Source organism: Mirounga leonina, unplaced genomic scaffold, assembly GCF_011800145.1.
Source record: "Mirounga leonina isolate KUSES-001 unplaced genomic scaffold, KU_Mleo_1.0 Mir_169, whole genome shotgun sequence".
In the NCBI taxonomy this organism is placed as follows: domain Eukaryota; kingdom Metazoa; phylum Chordata; class Mammalia; order Carnivora; family Phocidae; genus Mirounga; species Mirounga leonina.
This window is the reverse complement of record NW_023270431.1, coordinates 18,612,380-18,632,352: the sequence shown is the minus strand read 5'-3', so window position 1 is coordinate 18,632,352 and position 19,973 is coordinate 18,612,380. Positions and strand designations below refer to the sequence as shown.

Sequence of the window (19,973 nt, the reverse complement as noted above, 5' to 3'; positions counted from 1 at the left end):
CACTGGATCCACTCTTGGTCTTTCTGTGGTGATCTTCATAAGGTAGGAGAGAAATATACTATAGTTAGTAAAACTTAGAAGGGAAAAGCCTCTAAACTACCACATACTATGAAATATGTAGGACACTATAAAGTTAATTTAAAAAAATAGACAAACCCAGCCTTAGAAGATTGAAAAGCACAGTATGTTTCTCCCTTTCCCTCCCTGATAACCCCCTTCTTAGGTGCAGTCACACCTGACAAGAATTCAACAAATGACATCATTGGTTATTTCTGCAAATAATTCTAACAACACCAGGCATCAACAGTTAAATAAAGTAACAATATGATCCATAGAGTTGAATATAATTATCTAAAAATATTCATGTCAGTTTGGAAGCTACTTGATCACAAAACATGAAAGAAAGGTCAACTATTTCTTTTTCATCTACCATCAAACTTTCTAAATACATCATTAAGGAAGCCGCATGTGGGCAAATTCCTTTGGGTTAAATTCATGAACACTTCGCAAATACTGTTGTACAAAGTTACAAATCCATGCTGAGTTATTTACCATTGTGTAGTGATAATCTGCAGTGGGCCGGGGTTTTATTTGCAGGTTATTCAGAGGAGCTATGAGGCATAATTTTAAAATCCAGGTTGGAAGCATAAACAAAAGGTGCGTGCCCGTAGTCTGAACAGGAGACTGCAGTTTGTGAAGTGATTTTTGGAGAATCAGAAGAAAGGGTAGTAGAGAGGATATCTTTAATTTTAGAAATGCTGAGGCACAAAACACAAGTGCTTGTAGTACTTTCATACATGAAATCCTTTCTCCTGTATGTGCATCATGTGTAAACGTAAAGTCTGTATACTGCTGACTATCCGTCTCTGGTGTCCAATGAGTAGGACTCCAATTCTTCTAATATCACTGTGAAGAGAGAGAAAAAGAGATAGAGTTGGGGGTGGGGGGAGAAACATTTAGATCTGGTAAGTATAGGAGATAGGAAATGAAGATTTACATAAGGTAAGTATGTACCATGTCAGATTTGCTTTATGAATTTAACAAAAATTGTATAGCTGGTAAAATGAGAGTTTAAGCAGAGATATAAGTGAACATCAAGACTTTGTTACATTTTTCTTCTCCCTGGTGCCAGATAATGTATCAAGTCTACCTCAAATTTAAGGATACAAAGAAAAATTTCAAATTCAGGTACCAACATAATGTTCAGACATTTCATAGACCTAAAGGGTATACAATTTTTAAAAAGACTTATTTATTTTAGAGAGACAGAGAGAGAAAGAGAGAGGAGGGGCAGAGGGAGAGGGAGAGAATCTCAAGCAGACTCCCTGCTGAGCACAGAGCCCGCCGTGGGGCTCAGTCTCACAACCCTGAGATCATGACCTGAGCCAAAATCAAGAGCTAGGTGCTTAACCAACTAAGCCACCTAGGTACCCCAGGTATACAATTTAGATAATGATATAACTTTTCAACAGTATTAGCAAAATAATAGAAGGTATAATGTGGACCTATGGTCATTCAATAATCTGAAAAAAATGCCGTTGTATTATGTTGAACTATATGAAATTGCCATCACTATTTCAAAATAATGGGAATTTCATATGATTCAACCAACTAGTTTTAGTATCTACTTTTTAAGCACATGTTGAACATTTTACTGCACCCAGGCAAGGAATAATTCTTGGGACAATGGAAAAATGTCCAACTTTAATAATATAGGGAAGGAGTTCTGAAATTACATGATAATGTATGATTACAATTATTACATTTGATGAAAGTAATAGGAATTGATTATGCAAGATTAGTATACGTGAGTCATAAGTAATTTGCCTAGGTAAACTGTGCTGATGTAAAAAGTCTAGGATGTGAATGAGAGTAATATGCATTTCAGAAAGCATTAACAACTTTTTAAAACAGCTATTTGAATTAAACATATTCTTCCAAAGGAAAATAGTTAAAGTGTAATGTCCAATTTCCACTAGAATGATAATCAGAAATGGTGAGGAAAGATGTGGAAATGCCATACTAGCGTTAGGAAATGTAGTTGAATCATGGTGTTCTTGATCCAGTATTTGAATTTGTAACCTCCTGAGTGGACTGCTAAACACAATAATAAACCTAGGACCACTTACTCAATGTTCATTCTTGAAATTAGGTCAAAAGTCGTAAACCCTGCTGCCATGAAGTTATTCTTATATTGCCCCATCTTTATAGAATCCAGCCAGTCACCGACTGTGACAAACAGAGGATATTCCGGAACTTCACAAGGGGATTCTGGCATTCTACAAGAAAAAACCCATGGAGACCATTTAAAAGTCAGATAAAGCAAAAAATACCCAACTTCCTTTTTTTTTCCTTTTACAATATCCTTACCTCTAATGTTTTCATACTCCATTAAAAAAAATCTCTAATTTTTCCATTATATTCAAATCAGCTGCTTTTATCTGGTCAGTTTCACTTATCAGTTTACCTTTTTTCTGCTTTTTGCCACTAATTGGGTTTTATACTAGATATATCTTGAGAAAACCCATATCTTGCAAACTGCTATTTACTTTTTCCTCTTGCATAAAACTGTGTTTTCAAACCTGAGGAATAGCCCAGTCCTAACCCCCAAAGGACGGTAAGTAGCCACAGGCTCTTTACTCTTAGACTTTCTAACCTGTCACTGAATCCTTACCCTTTTGCCTTTTTTATATTTGCTATGATAGTCCCTTCTCCTTTTCACAGAGAATTCATTGGTCAAGCCTCTATTTATTTATTCTCAAACATTCAACAAGAATTTATTATTTATTAAAAAGTAATTTCTGCTGTTACAGACAGCCCAAAGCACAGATATTAATATGAAATTAAACAAAGCAAAATCAATGCAAGTTTGGGTTAACAAGAAAAAGGAACCCAGCGTTGATGGATCTTTTTTTTTTTTTTAAGATTTTATTTATTTATTTGAGAGAGAAAGAATGAGAGAGAGCAAGCACATGAGAGGGGGGAGGGTCAGAGGGAGAAGCAGGCTCCTCGCTGAGCCAGGAGCCCGATGTGGGGCTCGATCCCAGGACCCTGGGATCATGACCTGAGCCGAAGGCAGACGCTTAACCATCTGAGCCACCCAGGCGCCCCACCAGCGTTGATGGATCTTAAAGTGAGTGATACAGACATCTGTATTTTTGTTCCTAATATCTAATGCAAAGGGCATTGCAGTTGGGGATATTTTTTGTAGGTTTTTTTTTGAGAGGGCTGGGGTAGGGGGGAGAGGGGCAGAAGGAAAGAGAGAATCCTAAGCAGATTCCACACCCAGCACAGAGCATGATGTGGGACTCGATCTCACAACCCTGAGATCATGACCTGAGCTGAAATCAAGAGTCAGACACTTAACCAACTGAGCCACCCAGGAGCCCCATATTTTTGTACTTTTAATATAAAAATAATATAAAGGTATTATTTTGGAAAGGCTAGCAGGTGTGTGTGTATTCATTACAAATACATACATATATATGTATGTGTGTATATGTACATATATATACATATATATACAGAATAGTTTTATGTAAGTTAAAGACAGAATAAACATGGAAGTAACCTTAGAAGTTATAGTAAAATTAACTAAGAATTGTGTATTTAACTGATTCTGGCAATAAATTATATTATTCTCCTTATAGAGATATATGAAAATTGTTAAAAAATATTTTATATGGTTTTACAAAATACCTGATAGTAAAAGTGCTTTTATAAGCATGTTATTAGCTCTCTGGGGTAATAAATACATCATTGAAAAATTATTAGGTCTAGAGTTTATATTAAATAGTAGAGCAGTAACCTTTTTTGTTCAGTATTTGAGTCAAATCTATTTTCTTTTTTTTTTTTCAAGATTTTATTTATTTTGACAGAGAGAGATACAGCGAGAGAGGGAACACAAGCAGCAGGAGTGGGAGAGGGAGAAGCAGGCTTCCCGCGGAGCAGGGAGTCCGATGCGGGGCTCGATCCCAGGACCCTGGGATCATGACCCGAGCTGAAGGCAGACGCTTAAAGACTGAGCCACCCAGGTGCCCCCAAATCTATTTTCTAAGTAATGAAAAATATTCCCATTAGAAGTGAATCATTGAATTATTTTTATTAGAATATTGAAGATGAATCCAAATTTCATTTAGTTTTTAATTTTTTATAAAATTAAAGAATGGAAGAAGCCATAGAGACTTAACTAGATTCATAGTTTTAATATTCATATTTGGAATGCTTCAACATAATAGTATTTACCATTCATATATGAACTATTTCAGCTTTAACTAGAAACCAATAGCGTATGAAAACATATGATGAAACCACATGAAATCAAAATTCCTCCGTTATGAAGCAGGATGGAGTATGCATGCTATATAACTCTGGTATTGTTCTGTTAAAAACATATGAGAATGGGAGTTAGGCTGTAAGGTTAGTGGATAAGGTAAAACATAAAAATCTCTAATAATCAAAATTACCCATAAAAATCCTTTAAATTACCCTTAAATCACCTGGCCCTGGGTCTTTAGAAACACAAAAGTCAGACATTCAGTGGCCATACAACTTGTACACGCGCAACTCTTGAAGACTCTGAAAGGGACCCCTTGGAATTTTCAGGACAGAGTCCCCACTAAAGGCCTTGAGTTCATGTCTTTGGTTTTTCTTTGATTGCTACATTGACTTCCCTTTTTCTAAACTGGGGTCTAGTTGAAGATGGAGATGAAGGTGAAGAGAGATAATGAGGAAAAAATAGTTTTTTTTTTTGCTTTTAATATATAATTCAAATTTACATAAATTATATGCATGTATCTTGTGACTACATAGTGGTCCATATTGAGTCTGGTAATCCTTAACAGTGGCTTGAATCCTTTTTACTAGTACTCAATTCTGTTACTGTATTTCCAATTTGGGAGGCTGTTAAAGCTACATGCTCTTTTCTTGTACAATAAATTGCAATGCTATTTTGATTGTGGGCTGATTCATTCAAATTAATCATCAGACTAATTGATGATTTGACCCTAACAAAGATTAGTTATGTCCAAAGGTTGAAAACCTATCATAAATACTTTATTATTGCTATATTTGTTGTTTCCTAGAGATGTTCACATCAATAAGTATTATAAAATAAGCAAAATCTCACATAAAATACAAAAAAATAAAGGAATCCACTGCAAACAGAGTTAAATAGGATTCTTAATTAGAGCATTTCTCCAAGTCTTCACTATTCTAATGTACAATGTGAACATACAAGAGGATTAGCAATAGCTTCTACATTATTTTTCTAAATTATCTGAGCAGTTTCTATAAAACAACTCTATGGTCAACTAATCTTCGACAAAGCAGGAAAGAATGTCCAACGGAAAAAAGACAGTTTCTTCAACAAATGGTGTTGGGAAAATTGGACAGCCACATGCAGAAGAATGAAACTGGACCATTTCCTTACACCACACACAAAAATAGACTCCAAATGGTGGAAAGACCTAAATGTGAGTCGGGAGTCCATCAAAATCCTAAAGGAGAACACAGGCAGCAACCTCTTTGACCTCAGCCACAGCAACTTCTTCAGAGGAACATCGCCAAAGGCAAGGGAAGCAAGGGCAAAAATGAATTATTGGGACTTGATCAAGATAAAAACCTTTTGCACAGCAAAGGAAACTGTCAAGAAAACCAAAAGACAATAGACAGAATGGGAGAAGATATTTGCAAATGACATATCAGATAAAGGGCTGTATCTAAAATCTATAAAGAACTTATCAAACTCAACACCCAAAGAACAAATGATCCAATCAAGAAATGGGCAGAAGACACGAACAGACATTTTTCCAAAGAAGACACCAAATGGCCAATAGACCCATGAAAAAGTACTCAACATTGCTCAGCATCAGGGAAATCCAAATCAAAACCTCAATGAGATACCACCTAACACCAGTCAGAATTTCTAAAATTAACAAGTCAGGAAATGACAGATGTTGGGAGGGATGCAGAGAAAGGGGAAACCTCCTACACTGCTGGTGGGAATGCAAGCTGGTGCAGCCACTCCAGAAAACAGTATGGAGGTTCCTCAAAAAGTTGAAAATAGAGTTACCATATGACCCAGCAATTGCTCTACTGGGTATTTACCCCAAAAATATAAATGTATTTGAAGGGGCACGTGCACCCCAATGTTTATAGCAGCCATGTCCACAATAGCCAAACTATGGAAAGAGCCAAGATGTCCATCAACAGATGAATGGATAAAGAAGATACACACACACACACACACACACACACATAATGGAATATTATGCAGCCATCAAAAGGATGAAATCTTGCCATTTGCAATGATGTGGATGGAACTAGAGGGTATTATGCTGAGTGAAATAAGTCAATCAGAGAAAGACATGTATCATATGATCTCACTGAGATGAGGAGTTCTTGATCTCACTGAGATGAGGAATTCTTAATCTCAGGAAACAAACTGAGAGTTGCTGGAGTGCTGGGGGGTGGGAGGGATGGGGTGGCTGGGTGATAGACACTGGGGAGAGTATGTGCTATGGTGAGTGCTGTGAATTGTGTAAGACTGTTGAATCACAGACCTGTACCTCTGAAACAAATACTATATTAATGTTAAAAAAAAAAAAGAAGATAGCAGGAAGGGAAAAATGAAGGGGGGGAAATCGGAGGGGGAGACGAACCATGAGTAACTATGGACTCTGAGAAATAAACTGAGGGTTCTGGAGGGAAGAGGGTGGGGGTATGGGTTAGCCTGGTGATGGGTATTAAGGAGGGCACGTATTGAATGGAGCACTCGGTGTTATATGCAAACAATGAATCATGGAACACTACATCAAAAACTAATGATGTAATGTATGGTGATTAACATAACATAATAAAATTTAAAAAAAAACATAGTTTAAGAAATACTGCTGTAGTAAATTCACTAAGTTAAAATATCAAAATGACCAGGGTACCCTTATTGCTTTATTAACACAAAGCCACACATGCTGGAAAATTGAATGTCCTATTTTTTAAAAAGCTGGCTCCCATATCTTTAATTACTTGTCAAAGAAGTTTGTTGAGACTGAACAAGATTAAAAGAATGTATTCAAGTGACTTTCCCTTCATACTCCTATGCCGTACTTGAGGCACAGACAGTGTCAGATGACTTCCACTTTCCTCTTCTGAGATAACTCTGGAATAACTCTTGAGCTTTCACAATTTCATATAATCGGTGAGTGGAAATGTAATTTGCTAATTTGTGTCCTTAGTATAGAAAGGTCATGGAAGGACATTCTGTGTATACTAAATGACTTAACTGGCCTATTTCTCTGCTGAAAAGCATTCGCTATTTGCTCCCAGAATGTTTCAATACCATAATTCCCTTTCTCTCCACACATCTTTAATAATCTAGTTACTCTTTGGCCTTTCTATGACTGCATTGGCAGTTGATTTAGTAAGGTCAGGGTCCCTTCATTGTTCATAGCCACTGGGCAATAACTTTTCTTTCACCTTATCTTGTAACGAAGTTGAAAAATGCTGCTATTTTCTGGCTTCCAGGGCTGGGTACCATCACCCTCACATGAATTGTCTGGAATATTACCTAATAAACAATAAATGCCCTTTCTTATCAAGCATGTACAATGATAAATGCGGTCTGCTATTTGCTGAGCACATAGAAATTTCTATTTGGTGATTAGTGGGAGCTGCCCACCTGAGAAATGTCTTTACAGCACAATCTGCAGCTCACATTGAAAAAAGTACATATGGTAGAACAGAAGGTCAAGGGTCTACTACTTTCCTCAGAAAAATGAGGAAGGGGTAAAGTTAGGAAATTCTAAATGTATAAATTATGGTCAAGAGGGCTGGAGTATAGGTAGAATAGGTAATGACACAGTTTAAGGTTCAATAAATATATACTTGTAATACATCTAATTACGTAAAAATGAGTAGCAATGATAGAGCCAATAATTTTTTACTCTAATGAGCCCTTTGAGTTCACAATTGTACTAGTCTTTTTCTTTTTTTGGATTCATTAATTTATTTTAGAGAGAGAGCATGCCTACAGGGGAGGAGCAGAGAGAGAGGCTCCAGCAAACTCTCTGCTGAGTGCTGAGCCCTATGTGGGGCTTGATCCCAGGACCCTGAGATCATGACCTGAGCTGAAACCAAGAGTTGGATGCTTAACTGACTGAGCCACCCAGCTGCTCCAATACTAGTCTTTTAATTTAGAAAGTTCTTATATAGGTAAGCAATAGATACCAAAACTTCCAGGAAAAAGCAAGAAGGTTTTATCCTCAAAAGTTTTCCATGTTTTATATTTATCATGCAAATATATAATAATACATTTATTAAAAATGATTCAAGAAAGGTTATATTTTGAGACACACTATTGCAAAGTAAGATCCCGTTTTAATATGAAGCCATCACATGCTTAAAGGCTTTTCTCTTATTACGACTCTAACTTAACTTCCCCCCCACCCACAGCTCTTACATTTATATATGGTTAGCAGAACTGCACAGATTAGGTCCATTCTATTTTACATTGCCTATATTTCAGTTATTTATTAATACTTTGCATGTTTTAGTAGTTTTCATAACTATTAATCAAATGAGTGTATAATGTTCTACATATTGATGCTTAATAATTTTAATTTCCTGAAGTTGGGCTCCTAGGTGGCTAGCAACATTCTTTTATTACAGATGACTATGCAGTCTTATAACATGTATCTTTTTGCTTCAGTTGAATTACTTCTTTGGGAAAATTCCATAAGACAGAAGAATTTTTTTAAAAGAGTAAGTTAAAATTCCCTGATGGCAAGGACCATATCTCATATATCTTTCTATTTTCTGTGGGCCTTAGCACAATGCTGGAAGTATTATAGGAATTTATTAAATAAGTGATGATTTAGACTTAAATATTCTCTATAGAAAAGTTTGGTCCATGACATAATGGCTGACTCATGATGAAAGATCTAGTTTCATTTAGTTCCCTTGAATTGAAGAGTAAGTACCTATTGATGGTGTTTGCTTATCCCTGCCTTTGTAGGTTTCAGAGTGGAGAGAGAGGCAGTTATAGGTGGCGTGAGGTAGCCCAGGATGAAGGGACCTAGAACCACAGCAGCAGTATTCAACTTATTCAATATCACTGCTTTTACATGCGTTTCTGATCTTATAATTCAGGGATTACACGTCACACTATTTAGTTAATCCATAAATAACATACAAACTGTCTACCTAAACTTTGAAGGAAGAATTTATTTAATCAGATAAAAAAGAAAACATTGCCCTCTCTACAGTTAGGCTGGATAGTAAACTTGAACACGAGTTAAATTAATAAAAGAATTTTGAATTCTTTTAAAAATTTTAAGGTATAATTTTACTCAAAATGCTACAAAATATCAAATGCATAGAACCATGCCATATATTTTGTGACTATTTTATGCTTGTGGGCAATATTTCAGGGTTCCAAACAATCGGACTCTCCACAGTGTTAAACTGGGAGAATGAATTATTTTTCATCAGCCTTTTATTTTCAGTAAGTCTTCAAGTTTTTTTAATTGATATGATTATTTAATTCTCATAATAAGGATGATAACTAGCAGAAAGTAGGAAGGAATGAAAATTTTAAAATTGTAGATGTGTTTGAACATTTGGAGGGATAGACACAGAGTAGGAATAATACTGCTTAAAAATCTCCCATAATTCTGAGTACCTAGCACATTGTTCCGATAGCCAGAGTGATAGATCACTGAACCTCAAGGAAAGGCTATTGTTGTGAGAAAATAATATAGGGACAGAAATGGATTTCTTATCACATGCTAACTACAGTTCATTGGCAATGGTTGTCAAAATATGGTCTTAAAAAGGATGCTATGGCAGCATCTGGGCTCAGTGGGAAAGAGTGTTGTGATGATTAGTAATGTTACCATAACAAGGAAAAGAAGGAAAGCATATATTTGCCAACACTGGAAAAATTCAATCTACAAAATGCCTGAGGATGTAAATCTGGAGCTGTGTTGCTGCCATATTTTCCTCATTTCTCTATTTTGTTGTAGTTACTACATTTTTTTTTTCAAGTAATGTTCTTCAAGTGGCTGAACATTGTAGGAGGATGTTGAGGGGATATATTGACTAGTTTGCTACTTATTCCCATGAATGAGGGCATATACTCTACATCCTTGTATTTGCTTAGTAGAACATAAAATAACAGGCTGTGCTCCACTACAAATTCTTCTTGGGATTTTAATATACCCCATCTATGAAGTCCGATTAGTCCAGAGAAAATCTATGTGGGAATGAAAAAAAAAAAAAGCACTTTCCCTATAATCATATTTCTGAAACAGTGCCATATTGGGAAGAATCTTTCTATTTTGCATAATTGTATATTGTGTGGTGGAAAGAACAAGGGCTTTCCAGTGGGTGGACCTTGTTAAAATGCCCTATCCACTAATTACTTGCTTTACTCTTTGAGTCTCTCTTTCCTTATCTGAGGGATGGGGATAATAATAGTGTGGATTAAATGACCTTATAGATAAAAGTGCCTAGTACAATAACTGAAACACAGTAGGTTTTCAACAAATGGCAGTGATAGTTATTATTGATGATATACATATATTGGAATTTTTATCAGTATTAGTATTGGTATTAACAACAGTATTATATTAGAATATTTAATATTCTGTCTTCCTTCTATAAAGTTTTGCTAATCAATCAATTACAACACTAATTTTGGCTAGTCATTCATTTCTCTCTCATGGAAAATATCATTAGAAGTTCTAGTTATGGAAATTAAAACAAGTTGTTTATGACCTGGTATAAACAGCTAGGCAAGTGCTGATTATGCATAGCCTAGACAGCACTGAGCAAGATCTTCTCAAAAGGAATGGAAAAATTCATATCCAATTGTTGAAAGTTATTGCCCTCAGAAGGCAGCATTATAGGTGCTTTCTGAATTGGATGGAGGAGGTAGTACCATTTAGTCTTATAAAGTTTACTTGTGGTTGTCTAAAGCAGAGGTTCTTAATTATGATACTGGTTTGAACTTTTCTCTGCCTTATGATTCACACATTACTGGTAGCCAAGTACTTGAAAGTTCAACATTAAATTTATGTGTACTAAGGAAAGTGGTGGTTCCAGTTCCTAAAAGCTAAAATATTTTAAGATCCCTAACTATGGCCCATTGGGTAGTGAGAATGTTCCTAAGTGTCTTGGCCTGTGCAAAGCACAGTTTCTGAAGCAAGTGACTGTCATGGACTGGTCCATCTGGTCAACTGCTGCCCATCCCTGGATGCCACTTTTTTAGCTGATGTCATCAAAGAGCCCATAATCCGTAAAAAAATTTTTTGTGAGTGCTGGGGATCTAAGGCAGGGACTGGAGAAAAGTGTTATTTTCCCATTACATGGTTGCCCTGTCCAAAAAGGCATTGGCCAACTGACTTCAACCTAGTTCTGCAGTGTATGGAGGAATCAGGGGCGAGAGTTGAAGAGGTTGGCGAATAAATGTGGCTGGGGAGGGTCGGGCTGGGTGAAGGAACATTCATACAGTCATCAATCTACTTTATGCTATTAAACCACTGCAGCTCAGATGTAAGCCTGGATGGACTCCATGGGAATATGCTTGATTTGGGGTTGAGAGTAGTGACCGCATTTATCACGAGGGTCAGAGGAAAGGGAGTGAGAGGCGTTTCAAAGGTCATGGCTAGGCCCTGCTCCTGATACCATTCTCCACATAGACTTGGTCTCAAAGTGGGCCTTTTCCCCCAGGGGCTGTGCACCATGTGACAGCTACAAATACTTTAAAGAGGAGGTTATAAGGCAACACTGTAGAATGTAGTTTGAAATTCTCATTTATGAAAGGATGACTACCTATATTAATAAGGTACTCTTGCAAATTTTTTAAAAACCAGAGTTAAAATTATACTTATAATACTGCTATGTTCACTTATACGTCCACATACTTTCTTGAGTAGGAGAGAAGGTAAGAAGTGCACAGAGCTCTGAATATCCCCATGGGAGTGTGCCAGGCACAAGAGTATCAGCATTATTCGGAACAGCTGCTCCAGTGCTTTCTCTGACCAACTTTTTTTTTTTTTTTTCTATTGGGTGTTCTGTCTTTTGAGAGGAGAAATTGCAGATACAAGATTTATGAAATTTCCAATATGCTAGTATAAAATTATTGAGCTGTGGGTATCACAGCTTTCCTCATTCCCCCTTGGTTGCCTTAATTTCTTCCCCTTTTACTATTCTGTCAAGAGAAAGGATAAAAGCTTCTCAGGTGAATTGTTGAGAAAAAAGCAATTAGAGTGGAATAAAAACCATGGGGACCTAGTGGATGGGAGAGTCATGTCAGTATAGAAGTGTGAGAGAACCCTGGGAGGCTGGGGATACTCGAGAGTCTAATGAGTAGAGGTGAGTTTAATCAGAGTTGCTGTGGATTTTACCCTTAAACTCCTTTACCTGTTTGAGAGAGAAATGGGTGGAGAGATTGAAATTCTACTCTGTCATGTTTCCTTAATCCAACATCACACTAAGACAGATGACTGGGCTTTGGGACACGGGGGATGGACAGTGCCACAGTTTTATAAGCATAAAACAAACCACACATTCTTCAGCTAACATCGCTATCCTTCACACCATGTCTCTTCCCCTTAAACAGCCTTAGCTCTCTGGGATCAGGGACAGGGTGGGTGGATGGCATTGGAGGTGTAGGGGTTGACAGGGGTAACCCACTCAGGCTGCTGTGAAAATAAGAATGGTGATAACAGTTCAGTCATGGTACCCGTGGAACTCTGTTTCCCTTTGTTTCTCCAAGAAAAGCATATTAAAGGCAGAAAATACTAGCACATAGATCTTTGTCAGAAACAAGGATAGCAAATCAGTCACAGAAACTTCCATTTGGTCTCCCAGATATTAGACTTCAGAGTCGAATCAAACTGCCCACTTTATATCAAGTACCCAACTCTTGCCAGTGTGGGGTGGTGCCATCACCAACTTGCCATTTGCTGGCCTGTCCACAGCATGACTGCACATCCCATTAAACCACACACTTCTGGCCCCGTGACACAAGCCCTCATGTTGACTTTACCTCTGGATCATTTTGACTTTTTGTCATTTTCTCATCTTAGAGTCTTCATCAGTATTTTCCAACTATTCATAATCTTGAAAAAGCAGGGAAGAAATTGTTTTATCTGCTTTTCTTCAAAAAGAAGGCTCTTACCTGCCTGCTTCTACAGCCATAGAACAGTTCGAGAGCTCTGTTGATGGGCACTGGCTGTGGGGTCCGTTAACCCTATACCACAATGAGAGGCTCAGATTAAATGAGTTCAGTTTATAGATAACCAAAGTTCTTTTCCACTAATGCACACTCACTGCATTAGCTCTTTCTCTTCAATGTCAATGCATGCCCATCTCTTCAATAAACCATAAAAACAAAAACCAAGAAACATTTTCTCTAACTACTTCTCTTTCCCTTCAAAGACAGGCTTCTTAGTACTTTATACTGCTTTTCTCTGACCTCATATTTACTGCTGCTCCATTGCAATCTGTCTTACACACTTTTATTCAAATGCTCTTGCTAAGGCTGCCCATAAATACCTGACCACTTTGCTGCTAAATTCGATGGGCCCACTTCACTTTTTATCTGGCTGAAGCTTTGTGAAGACTTGGACATTACACTCCTTGAAACTCTCCCCATTTTTGGCTTCTATGACACTGCTCTTTCCCGACTTCTGTTATTACCGGTCTGGCTCTTCTTTCTTGGTCTCCTTTGGGTACTCTCCTTCAGCTCATTTCTTAAATCTTGGTGTTCCAGAGAATACCCTTCCCTCTTTCCCTCTGTTAATTTTCATACCTTATAGTCTCCATGGGCCATCTCAACTATGTGTGAATCTTCAGCTATAGTCTCTATGTTGATGATCTTCAAATCTTCAGCCCAGATCTTTCCACCTGAGGTTCAACCTACAAATATAACTGCCTATTGTACATCTCCACCTACCTGCCCCACAGTTATCTTCAATTCAGCTTACTTGAAATGGTCTCATTTCTATTCCAAAACCCTATCCTTCTTCTCTCTTAGTGGTAATATTATCAGCCAGGTTGTCTAAGAAAGTAACTTGACAGAATCCTTGACTCTTTTCTCTCCTCCCCGCTCCATATTCAATCAATGACCAAGACACATTGTTCTCCTTGCCTCAGAACAAATCCATCCTCTTACCTCCTGACCCCAAACTTATTCCCATTTCATGAGTTAGGCCCTAATCTTTTCTAGCTTGGGTTTCTGTAAACATACAACTGTCTGTTTCTAGTCTTGTTCCTTGTTTTGCACTCAGTCTAAATCAGCTCTAGAGCTATCTTTTAGAAATGCAAATATGATCCTGCCATTCTCTTGCTTAAAATCCTTCATTGGGTGCCCTTTAATGTAAAATCCTAAGTCGTTTCCCCCCCTGCCCCCGCTGGCCCCCGCCGCCCTTTACTGCTTCCTCTGTTGGACTGCTTTAGGGAAGATGGGCTAGAGTAATAGTTTAATCTCTAGCTATTTCATGCTTGGCTTCACTTTACAGAGGCTGCCAATTAGTGATTTAGAGGTGAACTCTTATGTGCTCTGCAGTGAACTGAGGGCCTGCTTAAGTAGTCCTTGAAGAGCCTTTGGCCTTATTGTCACAAAAAACCTGCACTGACTTGAACCTGTGATCTAAAGTTGAACATCTGTATATTCTGTTGGCCGTCCCCTGAGTTAGGAAAGTGAGCTTTGGAAATGCTTTGGTTATTTCTAAATCCAATTTGGCCTAAATACATATATTCTCAATTCAATACTATTTTAAATGTAATTTTTTCAGAAATAGGTAATAGTGTTTTTTTTTTTTCCTTCTACTCTCCTCTTCTTATAATTGCTTTTTATAGAGAGGTGAGTAGATCTTCTCAACTCTACTGACTTTTATAAAATGGTATATGAGTGCCTTCATTTTCTTGTCTTGTCATCTGTCTTTTTCTGGTTTTAGAAATGGAAAGTAACAACAGCTGGGTATGATCATATCAGCAGGAAACATCCTCACTCCTGGCTGATTCACAAATTGCCCCTGTCTTGCTTGCCATTTCAAATAGAGGGACAGAACATAGAATGGACAAGAAAATTAAAAAAGCTACAGATACACACAAATCCTACTTACAGAGGTAAGGCAGGATCAGTAAATAAAGAAAGGATATACAAATACCAAAGACCCCCACAAGAAAAAAAATATAACGAAAGTAACTCAGAGAAATTAGATACGGAGAGAACAAAAGGAGAATCTGTTTTCTTAAGACAAAAAACCCATTTAAAAATGTTCATTGTTTTTTTCACAGCTGATAAATAAAACATGGTTTGTATAAAATATTCTAAAAGGTCAAAAACTAGACAGTTATGATGGTAAACTTTCTCCTCTCTACCTGTTAGTCTTGTCTATAGCCTGAAAGAAATAACCGTCGAGGAGAAGAAAATCAACAGTATGCATCTTACACAAGGATGTCCTCCACCAGGGTGTGAAGGGCACTGGGATTGCGGATCAGTTTGTCAAGGAAGCTGACAATGTCGGTAAATTTTGGTCTGTGATTTCTCTCCTTCTGCCAACAATGAAGCATCAGCTGGTGTAGAGATGCTGGACAGCCCATGGGAGCCGGAAGTCTGTAACCTTCTTCAATGGACAGAATGACCTAAATGCAAACACACACAGGTTAGTTTCTTACTTTTTGGGACAAATAACACAACATATGCTAAGTTATAATTCCTTTTTTATTTTAAAGATTTTATTTATTTATTTGACAGAGAGAGAGAGACAGCGAGAGAGGGAACACAAGCAGGGGAGAGAGAGAGAGAGAAGCAGGCTCCCCACTGAGGAGGGAGCCTGATGTGGGGCTCGATCCCAGGACCCCGGGATCATGACCTGAGCCGAAGGCAGACGCTTAACGGCTGAGCCACCCAGGCACCCCAATAATTCCTTTTTATACAGGAAGTAGAAGACAAAATATTGGTAAGCATGAAAACTTATGGGTACAAGCAGCCCAAACAAAGATAAATATAAAAGTTGCAAGTATCTACATTAATATCTGCTGACATCTCTTTGAGGGAAATACATTTTTAAACATGTGGTATTCAGAAGGGAGGTTAAGTTTCATCACGATTTCGAGAAATAGTTCCTGTGTGATTTAGCTGGAACGTTTCAAAACCCAATTAGGACTTCAGAAAGTCAGCATAAGATTGGTACGTTTTATGCAAGCCACATGTGACAAATGTGTTAAGTAAAATTGTACCTCTGTTGAAGCACTGAACTCCTGAGTCATTTGTTATCCTTTTGTAATAATGTCAGTACGTATTCTTTTGCTGGCTATCATTCCTTCTTCCTTCTTTATTGCCTATTTAATTTCTCTTTGCTTACTTCTGCCTTTCCCTTAGTCTGACCCCGATGTGATTATGAAGTCCTCTCAGAACTTCTAAGGTCATTCAATCCTTCAAATGTTATCGGTGGCTGGCCTAAGAACATCGCGCAACAGGATCGTTCAAGTCTGCATATCCTCGGGGCCAGCGTTCTCCAATAGAACTTTTTGTTCTCTCTGTCCAACATGATAGCAAGTAGTCACATGTGGCTGTTGACTGCTTGAAATGTGGCTAATAAGACTGAGGAACTGAATTTTGTGTTTTAGTTCATTTTAATTCATTAAAATTTAAATAGCCACGTGTGGCTGGTGGTTACTATATAGGACAGAGAGGCTCTAGGGAAAGGAATCTCTATAAGAAGCCGAGCTAAGGGTAACAATATGATGACAACAAGGTGTTTTTTTTTTTTGAACTCAGGAAATCATATATAGGATAAGGCAGGAAAGTCATCTATTTCATCTACGGCCCACCTGGGAATCTCCTAATAATGCAATATAGTATACTGCAATAATGCAATAATGCAATTCTGAATTTATATAGCTTATTTTTTATGATGTGTTCAAAGTATTCATGTGGTCCTTTATCTTTTTAAAAATATTTTATTTATTTATTTTATAGAGAGAAAGAGCACGAGTGGGGAGAGAAGCAGAGGGAAAGGAGAGATAATCTGGAGAAGACTGCGCTGAGTGTGGAGCCCAACATGGGGCTCGATCTCACGACCTCGAGATCACGACCTGACACCAAGAGTCAGCTGCTTAACCAACTGAGCCACCCAGGTGCCCCATCATGTGACCCTTTATTCTTATATCATCTCTGGGAGAAAGAAAAAGGAAAGGCTCCATTCCCCATTTTTGAGATGGGCAGTTGAGGAACAGACTAATAGTTAAAGACAGGCACAACTCAACCTCATCACTGTCCTCCATCAACAACAGAAATACAAAAATGCAAGTGCTAAGATTGCTAACCGGAGATCTCTCTTTATTGTTGCATCAGCTACACACTTTCTGTAATTCGAAAAACACATCTTACTTTCTTTTTTAATTGACACTATTTGACAGGACTCTGAAGTATCCATAATTCATGCTAGAGGCAGTTTGCAAAAAGGAGCAATAATATGCCTACAAGAACCTCTTAACTGCTAAGCTTTAGCTTTCTGGTAATAGGGAACTTCTCCTAATCCCATCAGTGTCTTTGTGACCAGAACATTTAACCTGTCAGGATACTAGCATTTTTGTATTCATTTTATCCCATTATTGAACAGGAGTTTTTCTTTCTTTTTTTTTTTTTAAAGATTTTATTTATTTATTCATGAGAGACAGAGAGAGAGAGAGGCAGAGGGAGAAGCAGGCTCCCAAGGAGCAGAGAGCCCAATGCGGGACTCGATCCCAGGACCCTGGGATCATGACCTGAGCCAAAGGCAGACACTCAACCATCTGAGCCACCCAGGCGCCCGAACAGGATTTTTTCTTATCTGTTTCCTGATTATTTTTGCTGCCAACTAGGCTTGGATTTTAAGACCTTTTGCAACACATTTTAGTAAAACAGGATATATGTAAAATGCTTGTATAGCATAAAACTACTGTGGATAGTTCTGAAAAGTAGCTAAGAAATAGGATAGAATTCCATTATAAAAAGACTTTAAAATCCCACCCTATAAGAGCACTCTAGTTGATTTACCACAGTTACCTAATTATAAGTGCATAGAATAAAATAGATGACAAGTGAGGTTATATTTTGAGAAAAAAATATTAGCTGCTTTTATTGAGTATCTATCATGTGCTAGGTGATTTGCATCTTTTTCTTCATTGACTGCTTAAAATAACTCAATATGATAGTTGTTATTATCCCTATTCTTTTTTTTTTTTTAAGTGGAGCCCAACCTGGGACTTGAACTCATGACCCTGAGTTCAAGACCAAGCTAAGATCAAGAGTTGGACGTTTAACCGACTAAGCCACCAAGGTGCCCCTTATTGTCCTTATTCTTAAGTGAAAAAAAATTTAGACTCAGAGAGGTTAGGAAAATTGCCTAAATTGACACAGTCTAGATGGCAGAGCTAGCATTTAAACTGAGTTCCAGTAGCTTCCAAACTTCTTCTCTGACCATTCCCCAGAAATGCTTTTCAGTTCTCATGATAAATCCTCCTTTCCAATTTTATATCAATTAACAGGATTTTAGGAGTGATTTCCATGTTACCTTTTGTCATAGCACCTGGTAATTTGACTTCATTGTTTTTATTCGGATCTTAAATTTTATATTCTGGGTAAATCAAACACATACTTACTTCATAGTTTGCAAAATTTTATCTCAGCCTGAACAGAGTCATTTCTGAATGCTTCTGAGTCTTGTACACATTTCTATTATTTCATCTATTACATTGTATTGTAACTATTCATCTGCTTTTCCGCTAGGGCTATACATACTTGAAAGCAGGAATTATGTCTGTAGATTTTACATTCTCATCATTTAGTATGGTGCCTGACACATTAATAAATGTTATTGAACAAAACCAAAGCTATTAGAAGAAATTTTTGGATTTGTTTTGATAGAGCAGCAGATTCTTAGAAAACCTGAAGTTTTAAACTACCCAAGATGGATTCAAATTATGAGCATGGCAGCATTTGAAATCCCCTCTGAAGGAAAGAAGTATTAATCAAAAATTGGTGCATCAAGCAGCATTCTCCAAAATGATCTCATGATCTCACTTTGGTTTGCCTGGACAATGATGAGTGAGACCGGGGCTTGCTATTCTCCAGGAGAGGAGGACTGGACTCAAACTCAGCTTTCTGTAAGACTGGTGGCTTCTTCCTCCTGTCTAGAGGGGTTACTATTTCCCAGTGGCTTCATGGTCCTTAGTTGACTTTCCTAGACAGCTCCTGTAAATAATTAACGCCTAATGCAGACTGCTTTGTGCCAAGTGGGTTGTTCATATTCTCTTTGACAAAATTGCTCTCATAATTGTCCTGTAAAAGGAGAGTGTGGTCCCTTGTCTGGAACCTTCACCCATAATGAGTTCAGCGGTGTTTCTGGCCACAGGATGCTTTTCTGTGGGGACAGTGACCTTTTCTTCTTGCTGACCTCTGACTTTTACATTTCCTTAATTTTTTAACTTGTGACTTTGTAAAATTTGTTGAGCCCTGTATCATGTCAGGTGTCATACATAAAGGGTCCTTGTAGGATAATAGTAACAACAGTAACAACAGTGACAATAACAGCTATTAGTGAGAACTCTTGGATACTTCCAGGTATCCGTTCTAAATGATTTACATGTATCAACTCTTTTAATCCTCATAATAACCCTGTGAGGTAGGTATTATTGTTATCCCTATCTTACAGACAAGGAATGTAAATAGAGAGAGGTTTAACTTGCCCAAGATTGCACTCCTAAAAATTCTAGCTTTGAGGGAGCCAGAAGAAGAGATTTAAGCAATATGATCCACAAAATGGTTAAAAGACATCTTTTTAATGGATTTTTAAATTTATTCATCCAAAGAGATATATATTAACCATTTAACATGTACTATTTTTAAAAAAAATTTTATTTTATTATGTTATTAGTCAACATACATTACATCATTAGTTTTTGATGTAGTGTTCCAT

General features: G+C 37.4%; 1 protein-coding gene across 1 annotated transcript in view; it reads right to left on the bottom strand.

Annotated features, from left to right (window-relative positions):
• Window positions 1–791: 791 nt before the first annotated feature.
• The window catches only part of EPHA6 (EPH receptor A6), an 833,709-nt gene continuing 814,527 nt past the window's right edge, over window positions 792–19,973 (bottom strand). Inside the window, exons 16-18 of the mRNA XM_035015180.1 lie at window positions 15,461–15,654; window positions 2,130–2,279; window positions 792–906 (exon numbers count right to left, since the gene is read on the bottom strand). Coding sequence (XP_034871071.1) covers window positions 792–906; window positions 2,130–2,279; window positions 15,461–15,654 — 459 coding nt within the window. The remainder of the gene's footprint in view (window positions 907–2,129; window positions 2,280–15,460; window positions 15,655–19,973) is intronic.